Source organism: Oreochromis niloticus, linkage group LG17, assembly GCF_001858045.2.
Source record: "Oreochromis niloticus isolate F11D_XX linkage group LG17, O_niloticus_UMD_NMBU, whole genome shotgun sequence".
In the NCBI taxonomy this organism is placed as follows: domain Eukaryota; kingdom Metazoa; phylum Chordata; class Actinopteri; order Cichliformes; family Cichlidae; genus Oreochromis; species Oreochromis niloticus.
The window spans coordinates 36058852-36084221 of record NC_031981.2 but is presented as its reverse complement, the minus strand read 5'-3'; the positions used below and the strand labels follow the sequence as shown (position 1 = coordinate 36084221).

General features: G+C 41.1%; 1 protein-coding gene across 1 annotated transcript in view; it reads right to left on the bottom strand.

Annotated features, from left to right (window-relative positions):
* Positions 1-25370, bottom strand: part of LOC109195115 (neuron navigator 3) — a gene marked incomplete at its 3' end in the record, with an annotated part of 148062 nt that overhangs the window by 76554 nt on the left and 46138 nt on the right. Inside the window, 3 exon segments of the mRNA XM_019346607.2 lie at positions 414-486; positions 18038-18090; positions 23240-23357. Coding sequence (XP_019202152.1) covers positions 414-486; positions 18038-18090; positions 23240-23357 — 244 coding nt within the window.

The following is a 25370-nucleotide window of genomic DNA, read 5'->3' as shown; positions in this document are numbered from 1 at the left end:
TTAATATATTGTTTGGAATGTCTAACCCTAGCCTTGTGAGACAGTTTCATGTACTGTGTACCCTGATGGTCAGGAGGCAAATCCTGCCCTGCAGTTTTTATCCTCCCACAATCCACTCTGATGCCCTAATGACTGCCTACACTGCCATAGTGAAAGCTGTCATGATACCAGTGTGGTAAATTCCATTACCGTGAAGTACACTCACATGTCTTGGAAACAGGCTTAAACCAGGTTTCTGAAAACATTTGGTACTGTGAAGAAATGGAAACCTACCCACAGAGGATGGGTTGCATTGAAGCCAAATTAATTTTCCAGATTTAGAAATTAGACAAATACAACAGCCACATCTCTCTTCTGCTGCTCCACTGACTTAATTAAGTTTAACCAGGCCTCAAATTTTGTATTATTCTTACCTTCTGCTGAGAGCCCTTGTACATTCACTCCTCTGGCATCCAGGAAACTGAGGCAGGCATCCACATTCTCAATCTGGTGAGAAGATGGCAGACAGTCAGCACAAAGCACAAAGGATGTGATGACACTTAACATTCAATGAGCCTAAATGTCTCGGGGCAGAGGGCTCAGAGGATGGAGCTTATCAGCATTATGACCCATAAAGAACATCATTGTGTGGTTATTACCCGACCCCCGCACGACCCTGGGATCAGGCTGCACGACATACTGACCGCAGTGTGACGCCACCTACACAATCCGCTGCATGTCATGTTCATGGATTCAAGGGGAGACACAAGTCCATATGTACACAGTATGCTGGTAAGTTGTAGAAATACACCCCCAGAGTACTAACATATATAGGCTAGACATAAAGATATGTGGTACTTTGACACATACAACCCAACAACAGAGACAAACACAGGAATAAGCTTTCGCATAATTTACACATAAACACAATGACAATAGTACAGTGTGGCCCACGCTCACAGTGTAGGCAACAGCTGCCACCTATGTTTCAGCTGTACAAAGGCGCACTGAGGCTGCAGTTATGAGGGGGATTTTTGCCATCCTTGACAGCAACTAGCGGGTCGCTTCATTAACATGGTGGCCAGCTGCCAGTCCCCCTTAGGAGGCCTTTTATGATCAGGTCAAAGGTCTTAGCGCTCTACGCGGCGCAGTGTGTCAGGGCCATACAAAGGGCAGGCTGGGCAACTCAGCCAGACGTCCAGCGGGCAATGATGATTCATGAGCCGCAATTCCCCGTCAGCCCTCTAAAGCCTGCTAGCTCTCTCTCTCTTTTAAATGTTCGCTTGCTCTGTATCCTTTTCTCTCTTCATTAAAAAGAACCAGGACAATGAGTCATATCTGTACACAGGCTGTTTGGCAATTGCATTGTCTTCAATGTGTTATGTGTCAGCTTAAATGTAACAAGACACGGAACGTGATATTTTAAATGTTGGGGCAGGGCTACAGAGGTAATATGTGGTGAAGCTAAAAAAACTCAGATAAATGGATAAAACATCTCTGTGGATTTTTTCCTCACACAGGTGCAGAGCCCTGGTCTGAGTTCTACTTGAAGCAGTAGTGTCCACAGATTTTTTAACTGTGTCACTCCCTGCAATGCACAAAAGGCTCAATATAAGTGAGCTGAGTGAGGAAGTTAAACTTCTCCAATAGGGAAAGATGGATTCAAATCCTATAGATGAGGCTTGCTTAAAGCCTTCATCTTTTACTATATGAATCATGCTGAGACAATCGCACATGCAGCTACAGCACTTAAAATAGTATGATGACACGATTAATTTTATGGTTAATGCTGATTCCATTCACAACAAAACTAATCAGAGATTATTTCTTGGCAAGACATTATGAGGCTTTGGACTGATGGAAAGCATCATTATGTTCACTGTCAACCTGACTGTAGAACAAACAGGACGGGATTGTCAGAACTGTTGGAAAAATTAATGGTGATCTAAACTTCACTAGACAAGCTGGATCATAAGTTTGTCTTAAGGAAAGCCCGATCTATTGTTGAGACAGAGAACACTCTCTTTACTCTGACTTTGAACTAATGCCCTCAGGACGACGTTGTAGGACGCCGCTAGCTGGCAAAAAGGATTTAAAAAGAGATCATTTGCGCCAAAATCAGTAAGTATAATTAATAATAAGATGTTGTGATGTCCACTCAGCAGCTCAAACAGCACCTCAAAAGCTATTGCTGAAGCACAGCAACCACTTAGCAGCCACCTTCTCTCCCAAATATGATGTTTATACTGGTTGTACCAATGGGAGGCTGCATGGGACACAAATTCACAGACGGAGCTTCTCCATCTGCCTGACACAACTTATAACCACCCACACACAACAAACCCCCTCACATTTTGGTTTCCATATTCTTTCCCCACATGCTGCGCTCAAAGACGGACACGTGTGCTCTGGCGTTAGCTTTGTTTGATTCTTCCAGACGCACGTTTAGACGTTTGCATGTTGAGACACATGTGCGAAGCAGCATTCGTCTCATTACTTCAGTCATAATTAGGTTTGAAGATGTGTTGTGGCGTAGGAGTTCTCGCAGTCTAATGCCTGCCAAAACAAACAGCTTATAGGTACAAAAGATATGCAATCAAAAACATTTGCGAGATAACAAACATTTTTATCAGCAACTCAACTCAGCTCATTCAGTTGCAAATATTTACAACACAAAGGAGTGCTCTACTACTTTGCATCTTTTCCACAGGCAACGTGTGTGTTTGAAGTCTGATTTAATAGCTGATAAAGACAAAAAAGGACCAAACCCATAAACATGCAGTAAATCTCTTTAGTTGGAGACAGATCTGTCAGCTTTTAAAGCATCACAGAAACAAACCTGTGCTGTTGTCCTCTGTGACTTCAAGTGGTCTACCAACTATGAATTCTGAGACTTTTAGACATAACCGCTGTTTGTTTTTAGTCTGCATTAACTGTAAAATGACGTAAACAAGGGGAATAATGATTGAAGGCGTTGATGACGGCTGGAGCATTAATGTTCCACAGGGTCCTGGCGATGTTTAACTGCTAGTTTGGTGGGTGGATTGGCTTAGTGGCATCCTGTAACAGCCTCTAGAGAAACCGACATCATTTATTTTTCCTACACATGCTGGCATCACACAGATCCACATAAGCCATTAAAAGCCATTTGGAAACGGGGCATTATGATGAGGCACACTTTACCAAATCATGAAATACTTTAAACAGAAAAAGGGGAGCACATATTGAGGGGTGACAGGAGTGCACATGTAAAACACACACACGAGAGGAAGAAGGAATGAGGGGTGCTGTTAAGTTTCTGCGATGAATAACTTTGAATTAAGCTACATTTAATTTACAGAGTCACAGTCCAAATCAAAATTTCTGATTCTATGTAACATGGGCAGCAGGGCAAAGACGACTTATGCAGTTGTTGACAAAGTTTCATCCTTTCTGAGGATGAGGACTCCCTGGTACACCTGTCTTACACTGTCTTGTATAAAATCATTGGATGCTGAGGTCAAGCCAAAGGAACACAAATGAGCTACAATAAAAAATACCACAAAACAAACAAAAAAATGTTCACTTGAGGACTTTATGGCTACTGTTTTTTCATATAAATCAAAACTACACAAACAGTTGAGAGACTTTTTGTCTTGAGGTTTTCTTTCTTCCATTAAAACACCAAAATGTGAACTTTTGAATTTTTCTAACCACAAAATAAAAATAATATTTAATAGTACTCGTGTTAAAAATCTTGTCTTTGCTTGAAATTTTCGGTTTAAACAGCAAAGTTGTAGAAATTCAACTCTACAGTGGTACATTCTCCTATTCTTTCTACTCCAGTAAGATTGAGTAAGACAAACATTAGATGTTGGCTACATCTACTGTACATGTTTTGAGTTTAATTCCCCCAAGTACCATCTCACATATGAAAAGTGCACTGGAGCACATTGGGCCTCTCTAAAAGTATCAAGTGACTGATGTATGATGGTTGGAATTGGAAAGTGTTATCCCTTATATTGCAACTGTCAAATACAAATGAGCCAAACACCTCAATTACCACTTCCTACGGGACAGAAAACAACCTTCTTCAAGACAAGAGTGGAAAAACCAGGCGTTAGCGCTTTGTAGCCCATGAGCACTGCTAAGTAATTGAAGGGTTTTACTTAAAATGCTACATCTCCACTGGAAAATAAATGCCACCTTAAATCCTTCAGTCCGTTTTTCAAAAACACAGATGACTCAAGCTTCACAAACAGAGCCATTTCGTGAAGTTTTGGCATGACTCAGTAGAGTTCTACCTTTTCTTTTTAAACCATTTTATTTTGAAGCCAGTAATCATTATATGAATACTTATTATTTATTATATATATTTATGTTATCCCACACCTACATGAAAACATAATTGCAATCCTGGCCATCGCAGCACTGGGAGATTTAACAGAGGCTCTAGTTTGTGCGTTGTGACAGGAGAGTGACGGAACCGACCATCTTTATTTACGATTGCTGTTCACACCCTCGGCTGCAGCTCTGCAGCTCACAGTCGGACATATACCAACAACAATAACCACAGCAGTCAGAGCACCAAGTTTAAGCCGGAGAAGCGTGATTGCGGATGCCGCCCAGGTGCGTCCGCCTCCCCCTGCAGCAGCTGCACCGTAGACCACGCCCCGCCACATACCCCCATTGCCTGACTAAGGCCGGGGAACCTCTCCCCCGCGGGAGGTAATCGGGAGAGGCAATCAGCGCCCCCGGCCCGGCGACAGGGAGGTGTCCATCCGCCCTCGTGTCCAGCGGCGGCGGCGCACCAGTCGCGGCCATGAGTCGAGGCTCCCTGGCGGCTCGGCAGGTGCGCAGGACCACACAGCACGCCGGCCTCTATGGGTAGAGAGTTCGGACCGGACAGCACGCCGACTCCGTCTCCCACTTGGCAGGTCCTGCCGGCGCGCCAGCCTCGGGTAAGGACGCTGAGATTCTTTTTTTGCCCCAACACGGTAATCAAAGTTGACTGAGGAGTCAGGTGAATCCAAATAAATCCTGCAGACACAAACCACTATGCCATCCTTTTAAGACTTTTCCCTAAAAGACCAAAATCGATACCAACTAGAGCTAAACAAAATTAGCTTTGCCTCAGAAATCCCTGTATCAAAGTTCATCTCTCTTCTTCCAGTCACCCCACATGGCAGAAGATAAAGACTGTTTTTGTACCTATTAATTCCTCTTGGCACATGAAACCTAATGAGGCAGAGTTCATCACTTGTGGAGACAACACATAGTTGTGATGCTTTTTACAGCCAGAATATACTTTATTAATCACTGCTGCTTTGAGATCTAAAGGTTTACATGGATAAAAAGCCAAATCTTTGTGCTCTCTAGAGGCCACTTGTAGTCCAAACGTCTAGCAAGCAGAATTAAAAATGATTTTTCTTTTTCCCCTCATAAAAAGCCAAGGCCTGAAGGACACTACGGGTTAGAGTGGTTCACCGCACATTTAGGATTTAGAGCCACTCAGCCTTTCTTTCAAATAAACCAGTTCTCTCATTGTCCGTGACCTCTGCATCAACTCCCCTCATCAGATTGAGGGTCTGACACTGCGTCTTCCACTGGTGTTGTCCTAAACCCCCATCTTGTCACTGTCAACGTATCCAAAGCAGGCAGCTGCTGACAGACAATGAATCAAAACGGATAAAATGAAACAGAACTTTAATGCAGCTGATGGGCAAAGGGGAGGGGTTAAAGCATCCTGTCTCATAATCCAGGGATCATCGCTCATTATGTCAAAATCCACAGCAAAGGAACTTTTTTCCCCTCATCTGTCGCTGGCTGAAGAACCATTTTGTGCAATATTGATCACAATGCCTGTCGCCATAATCCCTTACCCTGTCTGAAGTCCTTCTCGGCTGTAGCTGAAGATCTGTGGTTGTTGCTCATTTTTCGAATCAACATAAGAGTGAACCTCACGCACCCAGATTTATCCGGCTCACTCGGGCTTACAAAGGCGATGTTTGCATTCACAGCAGCCTAAATGTTATGAAACTCTGTGTCATAAAACTTTTCTAACACAAGAAAACCAAACTGAAATCATTCAATTCAAGTAGTTCCTAACTGATTTTTATCACATTGTACCTCATATTCCTGTAAATACAACTATAGCTTTAGCAAAATCCTTTGAAGACAATGCAGTGCTAGCTCAGTCAGCACGTAAACACACATGATGTATAATCAACATGATGTGCGTGCCAGCACAAACCTATATCTATGGATGTCTCAATTAAGTATGGTGGCGCATTTTCCAGTGTTTACAACATCAAATAACTTGGAGGTCTTCCATGTGGCTTTGTGCATCTGCTGCACACACGGGGTGTGTGTCTGCATGTGTGTGAGTAAGCTGCAGAGAGAGAGTGAAAGGGAGGCAGACAAAGATGTTTTATGGATGAAAAAATCTCTTCATCAATCTCTGGCCTAATCCCTTTAAATCTGTTTTCGCTGTTTGAGTCAAAACTCATTATCGCTTCAGTCAATGATGGAGTAATAAAAAAATATTACAACAATGATGCAATGCACACGCAAAGATTGCTCCTACTGTCATTTCATCTGTCCCCCTTTATCCGTCTGTTCTCGCTTTTATTTTCTTTCATTTTGGGCACAGCTCAGTCTGAGCTACAGTTGGACAAACTCTAATTGTACATCAGCGACATCAGGAAAGAACAAGCGAGTTCTTTTATTATGAATGCAAATATCCAAGGTCTTCTCCAAAAATGGCTGATCAGCACAACAACTGATGTCAGCGAGTGACAGAAGAAACAGAAGTATTCTTGTTGTGTAAGAGAGTAAGCAAACACAGAGGAGGGCAGAGGAGCAGAGGGTGTTTGTCACAGACTAGAAGACAATGCTAAGTATTTCTTGTTGGCTTTTAGGCTGACGCCAGCTATGTCCTTTGTCCTTCTCATATTCGCTGTTGCAGTCCTGCTCTAAGAAGGTAAACAACACCAACATGATGGATAGTATTACTGTTGACAGGTGACAGATTTGTCTGCCAGTCATGGCTGAGGCTGTTTCTCCTGCGAGGGTCAGTGAGGTTAAGCTGCTGACTTATTAGGCCTGTGTTTGTATAACCTGCTGAGCAGCAGTGATGCAGGAGTGAAATATGCTGCCATTCACACACTCTCTCACCCACTCTCTGCTCCATCAGCTGAGAGAGAGTTCTGTCCAGTGAAATGCGTCAAAGCTCTGTCTGTAAGCTGCTTCCAACTCGTCACATTCAGTGTGTCTGTTTTACTTTATTATGCACACCATATTAGATGTCCTTTCTGTTATTTATCTCATTTAATCCCGTCCTCATTTAAATCATTTCAAATATCTCTAAAGGCTATCTGCTAACAGACAACTGATACATATACCTATATATGACAACACAATAAAACAACCTATAGAGGAAAAAGATTAATGGGAATAATTCATTGGCCTAAAACATATGTAAATGGATAAGTTGTGCTTAGTAAGTTGTGATGCCAGACTGAACTTACAGAAGTCTTAAAAATTGAGTACAAATGATAAGGCTGTGTTTTTGCTTCTGAACCTAAAATTAGTGGTTCGAGAGACTCGTCTCAAGGCTGCAGAAGTCACGCTGGAGCATCTTCTCTCTTCTCACCCACCATAGAAGATGGTGCTGCAGATTTTATAGCAGCCTTTCACAGATGTTGAATGTCAGATATGATTTAGTCTGTTGGAGTGGCCAGAATGTGGCCATAAATCAAGTGCAGCAGCTTTTTTACTTTAAATTCCTTGAACTATAACACCACATACAGCTGGGCCTGGTTTTTTTTTTTTTTTTTTTCTATTTCACTGGTTAATAAGGACAAGCACAGTGTGGCTGTTTAGGAACGAAAAGCTGGGTGTACACATTTGTGGTTAAACCCCAATAATCTGCAGAGATGTGACATGTTATAGTAGGTCCTTTGATGAACAGACTCTGTGATAAATCAGCTGTAAACACAAAGAACTGCTAAGACATTTAAATATTCCCTTGTACAAGCAGTGAGTGGGCACTACTTTTAATTGTATAAAGCCAGTGGAATAAAAGCATAGGAATCACAAGAAGGAAAATGACTCCCATTCAAAACTACTGCTAAAATCATGAATTTTGACTCTGTAAACACGTGAAACACAGTTTTTCCTTTTTCCTTTACAAGGCTGAGCATACTACAAGCTAGCCACTTTCTGTTAAGGCAGCTAGGAATGAAAATGATGCTTAAGGACCATTTGCAGCGGTGACACATCCAAAGTCATGCAGCCCGTGGCTGGGGAAGGTACCAAGGGTCACTGAGGTCAGGGAGGTGGGTGAGGGAAGCTACTGTAACAGCACAAGCTGAGCTGTGGCAGTGAGTCATTTGGTATAAACGTACAGAATAAGACAGATCGAAGAGCGACACGGGACAAAAGCATTAAAGAAACCCATTCAAACAAAAAACAGGTTAACGACAGTGTGAGTGAATCCGTAGAGGACTGCTATTCCCAAGCTGAAACAATCACAGGGAATACGGGTCGGTCGAGAAGGGTTGTAGCTGGTATTTCACAGTGAAACAAACTGAGGCAGATCAAAATTTAGCAGTGCTTCACTGTGCCCATTGAACAAGCCAGCTCTTTGCTCCTTTACAGAACATCTGCCGATGCCATTCAGCTGTAATGAGTGATTAAAAGCTTCCAATTGAGACAAGTGAGCCTGTAACGAGCTCCAAGGTGCTCCATTTATACCACAACCATGTGAGGGGGTCCGTCGATGCCCAGAAAACAACAGAGAAAAAGACATATGCCACACAGACGCTTCAACACATATTAAGAGCAGAGATAGATAAGTGAATATTGTGCATCAAAGCACAGATGCTGGGGCATTTGGGTCTCAGCGCCTGATCCAGTAAAACTTAGATCAAACTTGGACCTTTGGTCCTGAGTTTAGGTTTGATTTAGTCACCCTGAAGTAGATTTTCACTATTTCACTTATAAAGACATGCTCTTACTAGATTTCTAGTTCTGTGAATGTATACTTTGCTAAAAGCTAAACAATTCCTCAGATGTGCACATGAACACGACAAAATTAGCTCGTTACATAGATGAATTATAAAGATTAAGAAACACCAAAAGATGCCTCTAAAATTATAAGTGGTGCAAATACACAGGGGTTCAACCCGATATCACAACAAAGCATGTAATAGACTCGCCGGTCCACCGTGTCCATTTCACAGAAGTTGCAGCAAGTTTTGGTGGTAATAGCTGAGGGAGATATTTTATTTCAAGCCAACATGAAAATAATCACAAGTAAGTATTTAAACAGACATATTAGCTCCCTTGCTTAATGGACTCTGACGATTAAAGACGTGAACTGTACTTCACATGTTTTTTGCTCACTACCGACTTTGTGGTTTTAAATATATCTCCCCCTGCTGGTAATGCAGCTTCTGTATGCGTGTCTGTTTTATATTTTGAAGAGGCAAAGTGTGAAATGGACACGGTGGGCCAGCCTCTCTAATACATGTTTTGCTGTGAAACCGTGTTGAGAGGTTTCTATGTAAGCTCTGCGTCACGTGTGTGACTTTGTTTTGGCTCTGATGGCCCATCACAGTAGAAGTCTGGCATGTGTTGCACAGCTGTGTGATAGATGATTAGTTAGTTCACTGCTGCTAATCAAAATTACAGTAGTGATTTTTCCCACTGATCAATGCCTCTTTTACACAATATTTCAAATATCAAATGTAGTTCCAGCAAATGTTAGCTTCTAGTTGAGTGTGCACACTGTACAGTGATACTGGGTGCAACACTCTTGTGAAAGATTATTACTCCTATTATTATTCTTAAAGGTGTTACCTCAGCCTTTGATGCAGAAAATATTTATTGATGTGTTTTAGATGTTTGTCCTATGGGTAAAAAATGGAATGTGAACCCTTCTAGTCACTCTCTACTCTCTCTGCCATCAGGGCATACAAACTGAACAATAAGAATGAAATATATCCGGTGTGGTTGTAGCTTCAGCAGCTTAAACAGGCCATCTGCCTCCTCCTCCTTTACTCACTGCCAGTTGCCGGGCATGCAAAATGACATCAGGGATGTTTCAGAAGCCCCGAGTTCCCATTATCCATTTGTCAGTGTATTTCCAGACCAAATGACTCTCATAATAGGCTAGTCGTCTGACAGCCAGGGCTGCTGTAATCAAATCAAAGACCAGAGAAATACTGTCACACAATTGCCAGTTGGTTTTGCCTAGCAGTTACTCAGGCCAGGAACTCAAATTAGGAACGCAATCAATTAGAAGCAGAGATTAATAGCGAGCTGTGCCGACGACGAAGCGTCAGGCCAGTGAAGATAATGCCACTGAGCGACTCGTGCTGTTCGTCCTCGCGTCTGGCTGGTGTGCAAGCTGCCAACAGATGGAGCCCAGATGAAACTGGTGAACTTTTATAGTCTCCAAGAAACCCTAGATGCAGTTAACCCTGAATTGCAGCACACACCCAGTCTAATCATGAGAGAAAGGCTAAAACACTCAAAAGTATACATTTTTAAATAACTATGCTGATCAAATCATATCTGGTTCATTTATAAGATTTGTAGTCAGTGACTGCATAGATTTGAGCCATGCAAGCAGTATTGTTCCGGGTACTGAAATGCATCAGTGATTGGATGGGTGGATAGTTTGTTAAAAACTGTCATGATCCTTTAACTGCTCATCTAGCAGCACACTCAGCTAATAATGTTATTTTGTCTAATACTTTGGTTAATGACCAAATACTTTGAGCCAACCAGCTTCAGCTAGACAGTGTATTTATTTGTTAGTGCATCAATAATTTATTATTTATTAAGAAATGTAAGGAAGCAACTTTTCTACTATAGTACAGTGTAGCCATTCTGAGCATGTTAGCCACAACATTTAAGCTAAACGTTTGACTAACTTAAGCTGTTGTGTTGTGTCTACTGCAAACTGAGCACTCTTTAAAGGTTAACAGCACAGGAATCTCATGGTTATTTGTTTTTATGTAATTAAAAAATTGCAAATGTCTTTTGCACATCACTAAGCAGAAACAGTACTTCAGATACCAGTCAGAGGAGCTTGCATTCCCTCACAGTATATTGTGCTTTAAAAAATGACAAGCAAAAAGACAAACTCTCTGATTGAGTAGCAGCCTTTACTTATTTTTATATCATAACACATCAAATTTCTTTCCCCTGTCTTTTTCCTGAAGAGTGAAATGCACTGTATTCTAGCAGACATGCAGTGCAGTAAAATTTGACAAAGTGTACCGCAGTTTGACACAATCACTTCAAATTAATCAAAAGAGAAAAATTTGCATTGTCAAAACTAAAAATATTGAGGGAGGTTCAAAGCTGCCAATAGCCAGTCTAAACATGATCCATGACACACTTGAAAAGTCAACAGCTCAAATGAAAAGCAATACGAACGAGTTGAGTAGCTTGGTGAGTTGTTTGATGGAATCTTTCCTACCACGGCCCGAACAACCTTCTCCTGACTGATGCAGCAGCTCAGCATCTTTGTATTCATTCTGACAAATGTTTGTTTTCTCCCGACATCCTTTGCTGCAGTCACTGGAAGCTACACACACACACACACACACACACACACACACACACACACACACATTCCCTCAGAAAGTCAAACTGCACAGTCATCCGTATTGCAGGGAAGTGCTCAGTGGTTTGCTAATGATGTCTGTCTATAATGAAGTGGATTAGTGTTGCAAGGCTTTAATATTTTCTGCTGAATGGGCCTCTTCTGCCATCCCTCGCCTGCTGTTCTCGTGTTTGAGCATGATTCTTCTGAGAAATAATTTTGAAAAAAAAAAAAGAATCCCTCGCTCGATTCAAAAACCTGGGTGTGCATCTAATTTCTTTAGATGTCTGTACAATTATGAGAAACTGTACTGTCAGGGGGCATGAGGTTTTACATGACAGAGGGAGTGCAGTGCATGCCGCAAGGTGAGGGAGATGAACAAAAACTCTGTGTGAGCTCTTTAATCCACAGAATGCATTTACAGCTCAACATCACAGGCATTTAGCAGATAGATGTCTCCCAGATTCAAAAATGAAAAGAACATTCAATTCACTACAAGTATACTGGGGTGAAGACTATAGTGGGGAAAAAAAAGTGAAAAACGAAACTGGCTAACCCCCAAACCTTCAGTTTCTACTCTCTATTGTTATCACAAAGCAGAAAACAGGTTCAGAAAGAAACTAGACTGCACTTCTTTGGGTTGACAGCCTCTTTGTATTAAAACCCAGTTGTTACAATCTCTCATTATCTTTGCTGGGTACTGTAGTGGCTGCAGATGTTCCTTCTGGGGCTGAATACAGTAGCCCGCTGGATACAGCAGTGGATGGTATGGTCAGGTAGCCTAGCACTACTCTGTATTAACTAACATATTAATGAACAAGAAAACTCTTTTCCATTCCTGGAAGCATTTGTTTTACAGTACAGATGTGGCCACAGTAGAGGTCTGATATAATGTGCTTTTGCTTCACCTGAAAGTGACAAAAAGGAATCTGTATGCATTAGTAAAATGATTAAGTCCAGGATCAAAGCACCTAACACAGGGTCTAAGAGACATGAGAATAAGTGTAACTGTAACTTCAAGTGTATGAATTAAAAAGTTAAACTTAACTGTGCTTCAGCTGTGCTATTTCCATCTCCATTTCAGTGTTATGCATGAGATAAATGCAGGCTTTTGTTATGCACTGTATTAGTAAGGCGATCAAAGGTCAGACTCTTTAACATATTGTTCTTAATGAGAGCAAATTAGACCAAGTAGGTGAAGAGAACTTGAAAAGAGTTTCTAATAATTCATACTTCCACTGTTCTTCAGCATATTATCCCATAAGCCCACGAGCAGTCAAAGGTAATACCCTTTAGTCTTGTAATTATAGGGGCCAAGAACTCAGGGGCGATGGAAAGGGACTTCCACAGAGTGCTGGATAAGTGTGAGAGGTTAACACGAAATGCAAAGATTATGAAATCTATACTCGATGGAATATACTTTAAATTTTACCCTTTACTTGTATGATAAAGCATGCTTGCATAAAATAACATGAGAAGGGGGAAAATGACTGGACTGTATTGACTGTTTGTAGAAAATAACTATGAAACGCACATTTTACACAATTCACTTCAAAGACCAAATAAATATCAACAACGTTTTTTGTTTGTAACCATCAAAAAACTGCAGGAAGTGACTAGATTTCAACTGACCTGTGGCCCTTTTGTATTGTGAACAAGGATTTAGAGGGGAAAAAAGAGCGCATTATGTATGTAGATTAGCAGACGAGCTTGCAGATGCTGATGTTGTGCTGGTTTCTGTTCATCATCTTCCAGCAGCTGCTCAGTTGGCCTCGCGCCACTCGACAGAGCGCCAGCGACCTACCAGTTAGAGAAACAGGCTTGTGACTCCAGGATCACCATCTAAAGTCCCAAATGAGGGGGAAAAGCTGTGCAGAGGAAGTAAATCAGACTCATCTGTCCCTCCACTGACAGCTGCTGCTACTGTCATGTCTCTGGCCAAGGCGTTTAAGCTCCAGGTGTAAGGTGGCTAGTGGCAGATTTCCAAAATTCACAGCTCATGTCATAAATATGCAGCCAAGAGTGAGAAAAAAATAGCTAGAGACAGGGAAAAGTTGTCAGTGAATAACTTAAGTTTCAAATTAATGTTAGTGGTCGAGCTCGTGGGATAGGCAACCCAAACAACATCGTTTTGCTCTCGGAAAGCCACCATATGTTCAAGTGTCATCACGTTTATCTCTTAGGTTAATACAGTTCATTTGGTGAAGCCAAGGCAAAAGCAGTTTGCAAACTGGGATCATGTTCATACAGACAAAACATTAAGCAGCCAATGGGCAAACCTGGACTTGATCACTGCTACATGAATACACACATTAGACTGTGACTTCTGTTTTTAACTTTATTTTTCATAAAGGTTTAATGAAGTAAGAACTGATTATGAGCATTGTGCCACAATACTTTGAGTCTTTTACAATCTGAAACAGGAACTGAAAATTTAACTGTACCTGAAAAGAAAGACAAAATCATAGTAGCTGCATCCACCTGACCATGAATGTTAGCATGAACATTTGAATATCTTAACAGACTCCTGTTTGTGCACTTTACACACATTGCTGCTCAGAGTGCTTTGTGCTTAACATATTCACATATCCTAATTAGCAAGCTGCTATTTTACAGTACCTGCCAATGTAAAAACCTCCAAACACTGCTAGTTGGCTCCATCGTTGTAGAGTTGTTTGTATGTGCGTGACAGATATTTCCTTCCCTTCTCACTCACTCTATAAGCAACTGTGCTTCCTCAAACTTCTTTTTCCCAAGCTGGCTAGACCCTCTGCAGTCAGAGCAGGTGGTGGATCAATGGGCTTAGTAAGCGACTGGGACAAAGAGCAAACTGCACGAACACACACAAACACCCGGAGCGAACGCTGGCGTATCGAACCACATACTTGCATCGCTGCAGAAGCTTGCCCTTAGTGACCAGTGCAAGAGTCTGGATTCAGCTGTTTCCAGGCAGGACTAGAATCACTTTATGTGACAAGAAAAATACATCTGCAAGAGTTTATTTTTGCAGGTTTTAACACAGCGAACTCTCACACACATTAGGGGTCTGCAAGGTCTTGATGATCCTAACGCAGGGGTCGGCAACCCTAGGCATGCGTGCCACCGTTGGCACGCGAAGGGTTAACTGATGGCACGCACGACCATAGCTGGACTGGCCATCGGGCATACCAGGCATTTGCTTGGTGGCCTGATGATTTTTATTTTTTTTTATTTTTTTTGGGTGGTGGACTGGCCAGACGCTGGTCAGTGTGTAAAAATAACTCAGTTGTTTGGTGTTGGCCATGGCGTAGCTTCCATAGATTCAGTAAAATTAACAAGTGGTGGAGGCCAGCAGGTGGATGAGGGAAGGGGAGGCAGGAGGAGGAGAGACCCGAGGCAGCCGCCGGTCGGAGTGTCAGGTGAACTAAACTTCAGGTAAGAAGTTATGACCTGCAGTCTATCTGGGTCAGATATAAACCAAGTTTAGGTGGAGTTTATTTTCGTTGTGCTGACTTTTTACAGTCAGTTACAATAGCTCGTACTGCGTGCTAGCTAGCATGACGGAATTTATATACTGCTGGGTGGGTGCTGTGATTTTATTGATAGTGAACTTAATTTTATTCATAAGGTTAGTTAGTAGAGTTGCCAACCGTCCCGTACAAACGGAATCGTCCGGCATTCAGAGAAATTATTACGCGTTTCGTGTTGAGCTGAGAAGGAACACAGTTTGTCCCGGACTTCAGCCAGGATGGAAAAAGACACAAAGCTGGAGTTATTGTGTCTTTGCTGCACAGCTGCATCTTCTTCTCCTCTCATTCTCTCCCCTATCTCTCCTGTTGCTACTTCAATCATGAAACTGATCAATGATCAGCTTTTCTCTCTTGTTTGTTTATCGCTCACTTTGCGCCACAAAGAGGAAACCGCTGGATGTCGCACTAAACAACAGCAGCACGTTTAAGCTTGGTCAGCTGTTGTTAGAATTTATTTAATATTAATTTCTAGTATCAGCTGAGGTTTTCTGAAGCCACAGCTGTAAAAGCTGCTGGTCATGATATCGGTTTGGATATGTGGTGAGAGGGAAACATGAAGATGAAACCAGGACATGTCCTTACTGAATCATCAGAGCTGAACAGGTGATGGAGAAACAGGTTTACCTTTTAGGTGACATGAATGAATTGAAGGGAAGTTATGAACTGTTTCTGAGAGACAAATAACACCAGGATCCTTTTCTACGTAGCTGACAGCTGGTAACTGTGCAGGGGCGGATCTAGCAAAGTTTTGCCAGGGGGCCAGGTAGGGCATTAACAGGGAAAGGGGGGCACAAAGAAATACTTTCTTATTCTCATTTAAAATGTCTGGCTGTTATTAAATAATTATCTGAAGCTTACAACCAAAGTTTTTATCTGACGTAAAATGAATAGAAATCATACATTTACCAACAAGACAGTGTACATCACTGTCACAACAGCGTTTGTTTTCATTCAAAGGCTTTATGGCTTTAATATCTGGGGGGCCGGTCCTTAGTCAAAATGCATCCATAGACTCGAGACACAATGCATTTTTGGGACTTTCAGGTGTATGGACCAATGTTTTATTTTCTGATCAAACCAGAAATCTTTAATGAGCAGCTAGATTTGTCTCGCATTAACTGGCTGAGTTAATGCCAGTTAATGCGACATCGAAGTAGCTGGAATCCACAGCTGTGCATGTTCATGGAGCTTGCATTGTCACCTGCTGGACATCACTACCTGACAAGTTTAACTGTCTTCAGAACATTGCAGAGGCCTTATTGACAGTATTTGGCTCTACATATCTGTGTGAGCAGATTTTCTCTCACATGAGTGTCCTCAGGTAGCCGTCTGAATGCTGGACACTCGGAGACCTGTGTCTGAGTGGGAGACCAGAGATCACATTAACATGTGTGTCTCTGTATTAACAAACATACCATATTGGCCCAGTTTATTTTTCTTATCATTGTTGTGAGGAGACCATAAATAGCATTTGTATTTTCTGTTGTACAGTTCATTTGCTGTTATGGAGTTCTTGTTATGAATAAAAAGTGTCTTTTTTTTGTTTCAAAATAGCTGATAACTATTCGCTGATAGCTGCCAACATTTGCAAACAAATATAATTCTATAAAGTGGTTCTATATAATGTGTAACTGTTCATATAGAGCGTTATTAAATTTATTGCTAATGCAATCATATGGCACACTGACTTCTGAGGAAATTTTAAATGGCACTCGCCATCAGAAAGGTTGCCTACCCCTGCCCTAACGTTTTCTTCTTTCCTGGTTCTTTAAAGTTGTTTTTCCAACATAGTGCACAGTCTGCTTTCACTACAGCTGGACTCACCATGGAGCAGCTGAAAACTGCTGTGTGAAACAAGTTGTAGAAATATGTTTTGGTTCATTCCGGTAATGGGATGCTTTTGTGAAGAAACCGTGATTTTTTTTTTTTTTTCTTTTTTTTAATTTTATTTATTTATTTTTTTTTATCAACTAAATGTTCTTGCCTTGTGTGGAAGTCCATCTGGTAAAACTGATCCATATGAGAAAATAGCGTAAAGAGAAACTGTGGTACACCTATGACAAAGGTTGACACACAGAGGACACACGCCGTCGGGATCATCACCCCCAGTGTTTTATTAAGAAAGCAAGCCAGAGCAGCTAAAACTGCTTTAGTCACGTTTAATGGCAGGAGGGCAGATGCCAAGGGCAAACCAACACTGCATAAACACTTAGTCAACTCTGGTTAAAGTGAGGGGTAATTATCTCACAGTGACGAAAATCAGCGGTTATGCAGCCCGTCATCTCATTAACAGAGGGGAAACACGACACTGCCAACACCACTCAGCCACAGAGCAGCCAGAAATACAGATTTTTCAAAATGGCAAAGCAAGTCCAAGATTAAACTGTTTTTGGTCCATTGGTCAGCTGCGGCCATCTTTCTGACTAATAAAAACAATTAAGGGTCACAAGGGGCTCTGATCATATATGACTCTTATTTACTGCTAGAAATCTGTGGCTGGGTTCAGGAGAAGTGAGACTTTGCATATACAAGAGATGGTGAAAGAATTACCAACAGCAACAATGCCAAAAAGCTCATTATAAAGGGAACTAGTTGAATCAGTTTTACTACTACTACTACTACTACTATTAACTAGTCAATCTTTTCATTTAAAAATCAGCACAAAACCAACAGAGATTACAAACTCACTCAAATAATATATGAAACCATTACTTTATCTTAGCTCTTGATCACCTAAATCAAAATAGAAGTGAGAACTGCTCAGGACAACGCTGCCTCTGTTAATATATGTATAACCGCAGGTTTATAATGCTGTCAGTCGCTGGTGATGAGGGCATCTCCTAAATGCTGCCAAATCTGTGTCTTACCAGATAAATACTCTTCATTAACAAGCCGCTCTCATGCAACAGTGCTTTAAAACAATATAAGAGTTAGGCTAAAATGCACTCACCATTTGCGACTGGCTCCTGGGGCTGCTATTGATATCCTCCACCTTCTCATTCGCTGCATGAGAAAGGAAATGAAGACATGAGATTTTTACAGTCGACCCATACTGAAATTTAACATCCTGACATCCAGGGATTTTTGAGTTCGAGGTAAAAAATACAGCAGGAAAACTCTGAGATTAGCGCTGGAGAGTGCATGAGTGTGTGAATGAGTGAGTGTGTGTGTGCACACACGCGTGAGTTAAGGTGCAGATCAACTCCGGAGAGGTCTGGGAAGCAAAGCTACCTAATTCGTCAGCTGCCGCCAGAGAGTTACTGACAGGCCAACTTGGCCTCATTGTCTGCAGGAGGGGTAAAGTTTCAATCTGTGTGTGCGTGTGTGTGTGTGTGTGTGTGTGGGAGAGAGAGAGAGGGGGAGAGAGAGAGAGGGGAGAGAGAGAGAGGGAGAGACGCTGGAGTGAATGTGAGAATAAGGAAGTGAGACAGGAGAAGATTTAGTGAGACAGACTGCAGAAAGGAAGAAACTAAGCACAGACAAGAAAGTGTGTGTGCATGTTTGTGTCTGTGTGTGTTTGAAAGAAAGGAGAGAGAGTCCCACACAAAGTTTTGCCAAACTGATGAAGATGAAGAAAAAAGGAGAGAGCAAGCTATGACAGATGCCAGAAGAAGAAAAAGACTGTGTGAGAGAAAAGTGTCTGAAAGATGCTAATACTTTATTATATAAGAACCACTGCTGGGCGACTTACTTGAAAAATGTGATGAATTACTCATTATCACTGTGTGGTTTCAGGCAGTTTAGCCAGTTGTCAGTTTGGGAGGAATTTACTACCAGCAGCTAGCACGGCAGCAGGGATTGCATTTGGCTGCTGAAGTCCTGTGCCGTGTTCAGGGTCTAACCTAATACAGGCTTATAAGCAGCTCATTCAACACTGAATGTGTTACTGCCATCCAAAATAATGCATAAGCTGAACAACGTCAGGATGGCACTGTTTGTCAGCGTCTTTGATAGATGAACCTTTTAAAATGTCCTGACACGTGTGTGAAAACAGCTTGGTTATTTGGTCCCTTCTCGCTCTGCTAAGTCAAAGCTGAGGCGGTGGTATGTTTTTAGTCCTCTTTGTCTGTCTGTCAGCAAGATTATGCAAACGTCACAAAGCCAAATGTCAAGACACCTGGTGCAATGATGCTCCTGTTCTCTATTAGGATTATTGGAGGTGGATTTTCAAATAATCTGGTTGCAAAATTAAATGCCATAAACCAAAGAAGTCATGCCAGCATCTTCAGCTTGCTTCCTTTATTTATTCCCCTCACTGAAGTTCAAATGGCTGTCTAAAGGAATGAAATGCATGGGAATCAAATTAAATCCCAATATTTCCGAGATCATTGCCACTAATTTAGAAATTTTATTAGATAAAATCAAAAGTTAATTTGGATAATCAGAGCAGGATACAACTCACTCTGGGGGGAAGGTAAACACAGTAAAGATGATTATAGCCCCACAGATAAATTATACAACTGGCATGGATCCACTGTGTATTCTGCAGCAGTTGTTATTTGGATATAATAATACGATCAAACAGTTTCTTTGGAATGGAGGAAACTCTAGAAACTCCAACTCTATCACTGCCTATCACTGCCAACTCTATCCAACTCTATCCTACACTTGTGTAAGTGTAGGATCCTACAGCACATCATCGAAATGGCAGAGCTGGCCAAACAGTGAACTGGGAAAAATTTCAGTTTGAACTGGATCTTGATTGAAAGAGAAATTCCCTCTCCCTTTACTCCTTTATAAGTATTAACTCAAGCTATGAAGCAGGAGTAAACCTAATTTTAAGACAAAGTGAACAAATATAATGTATCCTATAAAAATGTAGAATCTCTCCTCTATGTGGTTTAAGACCAAAATAAGAATTGGTATAAATAGACTATTTGTGGGGCTCAGTGGTTAAGAAATTGTGTCAAAACTGATGGTTTCTTCAAAGAAGGTGATTTTATTTTATTTTATTTATTACACTCAAGGAAAAACAGAATCTGGTGGGATCTGGTAATTTTTGGAAACGCCAACAAATAAGGGATTATATAAGAAGAAATATCCAGCTGCATCGAGGAACTATCCCAATGCTGTGTCATTTACAACTTCCAACAACATACCACAAAGCATCCTCATGGTATGAAAGGTGCCCCTGGACAAACAGGAACATCAGCACAACATTCCCTTTACCTGGGAAAAAAACCCTTCACGTTCCATGATGAGTCATCGGAGAACAATATTTCCAAAAGCCGGAAATTTGCCAGGGAAGCCAGAGGCGAATTTATTTAATACAAAATAGTTGATATCACTATCCTCCTTCCCTTACATAAAATGGGTTTGAGTAAAGATGGTTTATGCTGGAAATGTAGGACTGAAAGAGGCACTTATGTGCATGCATTTTGGGACTGCTGCAAAGTATTTCCTTTTTGGAGAAGATGTTTTGGATTGTATGGGCCACCAATGTCAGCAAGGCTCTGGGGGGCCTTACTGCAGCTGAATAGGTTTGTAGTGAGAGCATTGATGGTGTGTTTTGTGACTTGTGCCAGACTCTTTAAGATTTGGAAATAATCTCAAACTCACTGAACAAATGATGCACACCTCTGCTTTTGATAAGCTTTTGTTGGGTTAATTGTAAACGTAAGATGCCAAAAAAGCAACTGGACAGTTTTTATGAGTTGTTATCCAAAGACAAAGGAAAAGAATAATTTGATGTGTCCGATCCACATACTCACTCCATGTCTTTGTCTGATTTTTTTCTTGTCTCTTCTTTTGTATTTTGACATTTTGACATTTAATTAAAAAAAAATATCTACATTTAAAAAAAAAAAAAGAAACCTGTTGCAAAGGTGGAAAACAGGCAAAGGAGGAACCCCTTTAATGTTAGATTGGGATCACCTTTTATTCAAACTACTGGAAGGATTTTGGTCTTAGTGGAGGAGGTTTACTCTGTCTTCATAACAATTGTATTTTAACTGAAATTGAAGTTAGTACAAAACCAAATAGAAACAGTCAGTTGACCTTCCATCCACCCAGTTTATCTAATCATCCCCAAATTTATAGGAGGTTTATTTATTTGTGTCAGGAAACTGTTTGCCTCCCACTCCCACTGCAACAAGCAAACATCAGTCAATCCTTCTCTGCGTAATTTCTGCTGAGACTGCAAAAATCATGACCGACATCAGCAGCTGCAGTTTTATTCCATCTTTTTAATCCTAATCTCTCACACATGTTACCAGTGATGGGAACTACAGCGTTACAAGTAACGACGTTACTTTTATCAGTAATGAGTAATCTAACTAATTACTATTTCTATCGTTACAATGCCGTTACTGTTATTAACAAGAAAATGCGGTGCCGTCGCGTTACTATTTTTCAACAAACAGACGGCTGAAGCTGTCTTCAGTTTACCGCATGTAAGTAATCTGGGCGCTCCAGCTTTAAGCAGCTTTGCGCGCTCCCGTGGACGGCAATCACTTTCTGGCCCACGATCCCTTTTTGGCACAACACCTGGAGTTAAGGGGGCAAAACAAAACAAAAAACAGCCCGTTCGTGTTGGTGGAAAAATGTACAATGTTGACCAATCAAAAAAATGATATGGCAACATGACATTTGGTTGTTTAGGAAGAGGGGGAAGTTTTAGGAGTGACGGCGAGAGAGAGAGAGAAAGAAAGAAAGACAGCAGAAAAAAGAGAGAGAGCGAGTTTTGAGATGTGAGAGATTTGTGACGTTTAGCGTGTTTGGAGTGTGTAGTTAATGTATTTTGTGTTGTGTGTCAGAACAATGAGGCGACTGCTGTCTCCAGGTAAAAAACAGGAGGAGTGATACACCTGCAGGTATCAGGCTGTGATGTTCTCCTTTATAGTGGACAGAAATTAATTTCTGGAGTGGCACAAATAATTTGTGTGGCATCTTATTGAATGGAGAACAGCTGATTGTTATGTAAATAGTTTGACATGGTTATTAAAAAAAAGAGGGTAAAAGGTAAATGGCTGCAAATAACTTTGTTTGCAAAACTTGTGCATACGATTTTAAAATTGACAATTTATATTTGCATTTAAAGTTATGAAATATGATTCAATAAACATGTTTGTGGTTGTTACAGTAAAAAATATAACTTTTTCTACTCTTTTACTTTTTACTTTTATGTTTTTTGTCTGATTTGAGATCAATTGTGTTAATACAGTATATCAAAATGAAACCATAACTGTAAATTCAGACATGTGAGGTTGTGCTGAAAAGAATGATACCAAACAAGGCAAAGTAAATAGTTTTTAAAGGTGAAAGAGGTAAAATGAAAAGTGGTTAAAAATGGCCAATTATAACCTGGACCCCAGAGGGTTAAACATTTTTTTTTTTAAAGTAACGCAATAGTTACTTTTCAAGTAATCAATTACTTTTAGAATTTTGTAACTGTTACTAACTCAGTTACTTTTTTGAAGAAGTAACTAGTAACTATAATTAATTACTTTTTCAACTTTGCCCAACACTGCATGTTACACAGTAAGGTGTCGTCAAATGAAAACAGAAACAGAAGGAGAAAAAAAACATTAAACAGAGTGAGGGAATCAAGGATGGAGAGAAGTAGAGTGCAACAAGCCAGAGAGACATGAGGCACGAAAAACAAAAGACCAACAGAAAGGGAGAGAGAAGTAAAGACTCTCTGTACTCCAATGGGAGACACATGCCTCTGCACCCATGGGTGAGTTATAGATCTGCGCTCTTGCAGTTTGCCCAGCACCCAAAACAAGAGAGAGCTGCTGTGATTTGGCCCAAATTTCAGACTGAGAAACGGCTTCGCTCCAACTCACCACAACAAAGCTCAAATACTGTGTCTGTGTGTTTGTGTGAGTGAGTGGGTGGTCGATTCATCCACCAAACAGAGCAAACTATACACACACACACACACACACACACACACACACACACACACACACACACACACACACACACACACTCTCTGTTGGTAATACATGGGCTTCATCCATCTGTACTTCATTAATATTCTTTTTTAAATATAGAAAGTTAGACCCAAAGCAAGACAGTACACTGTTTATATGAGAGAAGTCAGTGTTTCTGTCTCTTCATGACTGTATCTACTTTATCTTTTTAACTGTAATCTGCATAAAAGTGGATTAAGTTAAAACACTGAAAGAGAACATACACAGAAGCTCACCTATGATCTGGATGATCTGTGCCAGCAGGACTCCATCTGTGACATCCTGGCTCAGGTCCTTGATGAGACGCGGACAGCCAGACTTGGCCAGGTAGTGATTGGCCCAGTCTGTGTAGATCTGTAACAACAACAGCACAAAGACTCTGTCAGTGTGTGTATATGTGTGTGTGTGTATTACAGCTTTAGACCCATTAGTTATACCACACAAGATCCCAACAAATCATAACATTAGTTATGGGGCGGGATGTCGCAAAGTTAAGAAAGACTGTACACTGAATGGCAGAAAGGAAGGGATGCTGAGTTTTGTGGCTTTGCTCTAAAGGCTACTTGAACCTTGCTGACTTTGATAGCCTTCAATCACAAAACCAGTGCTGAGATCCCCTCCCCGCCATCCATCCTATAACAGCATTCTGCTCTGCTCCTCACACTTTACAAGCAAAGTGGTAAATGCCTACCAGGGAACAATGTTCAAACACTCGGATTCCTTGCACATCTTTGCTGCTCAGGCACAAATATTTCATCAAGCTTTGACATTCGGGCCCAGACACAAACACACAAACACACACTTCATCCTTAATACTAGTTCTCTATCTGATGCTGACATTTGATTTTAAAATGACAGACTGCACAACTACTCTGTGTTTCTAAACAGAATATTTACTGAACACCCAGAAAACTAGAACATTGCTAAACAAATTTGAAACAACTCAGAACAATGTTAACAGATTTTAAAGGGCTTACTCGATGAGTAAAACACAGGTTCAGATGTTTGCAGGAACAGGTGAACTCACTTCCTAACTGAATCTTTCAAACCTGGAAGGGCAGCAAGTCATACAATCCTTTGCATTGTTGCCTAAAACTCTTAACAGCAACTATATCTTTCGTTAAAGCCCATAAGCTGACTGATAAGTGACGCTTTGTCTGTTGAGATGCAGATAAGTCTTGACAGCTGTTGCACATTCACCAGGCTCCAGAGATGAAAGATGTGAATCACATTTGGCCTCCAAGTGCTTGGCCCCATGCACTATACAGAAGAATCAGAGGCTATGCAGGGCCAAGGACTTCCCTCTAACTTGCAAACTTTACCCTTGCCCTTCAATCTTCAAGATTTCCTTCCAGACTCCTCTGACTAAGTGTCAGGCAGCAGTACCAGCTCTTCCCACTGTGCCGGGGATGCATTTGATGCAGATTTCAATAGACAACCATAGATGAAATCTTTTGTCCTAGAAGGCTCGAATGGAGATTCAGCAGCAGCCCATATAAAGACACCGACTGCTACAGCGCTACTTGTTAAAGCTGTTCTTGTAATCCCAGATGAAAAAAAAAAAATCCAACACAGATCTAAACGGCATGAATGACTTTGTGAAAGGAAAATCCCCTCAAAAATTTAAGGGTAGGAATCTACAACTTAAAAAAAGGATCTGATTCTCTTGAGTTGAACTTTGAGATTTAATCATGAATAACAAGTCTACATGAAGCCACACAGCAGCTCAAATTTGAGACATTTCCTAAGAAATTTCCATAAAACCCAACCATTTCCCATGTCGAAATAATCCTCAGATCCCCTCATTTACCTCACACGCTGCTCCCAATTAAAAGCATTTTTCCCCCGCTCTTTTCTTTTTCTTGGAAGCGGGAAGTTTGCTCCTTTAAAGTTGCCGCCTCTCATACATTTGTATCTGTTGTGGTTTCCTTCAGCAACTTTGTCCATGATGAGAAGTCGTAAAGTGTAACCCCGAAAAAATGAGAGCCGTCATCGGGGAAACACCCGTTTCAATATGAATGCTGGAAAACAGACATCTGTTAAGACCTGCTCGCAAAAAAGAGGCGCACGCTCACAAATGAGGAGACTTACGCAGACGCACCGAAAAACACACTGTAAATGCAAACCGCGTCCCATCAGGGGGCAAGTAAACAAACAGGAAAGAGAGAGATGGGGTGGGGGCGGCGAAGTGTGTGAAAAAAGAAAAAAAGGAATAAAGAGTGTGTGGCAGCTACAATTACAGCAGGCTGCAGGAAATTTCAATAAGGGTTTTGCAAAATCTGCTCAACTGCTAAGGTCATCTAGTCTACACAAGCTCAAAACTGAAAACCAAAGATGAAGGAACGGGGGGTTGATTTGTGTCATATT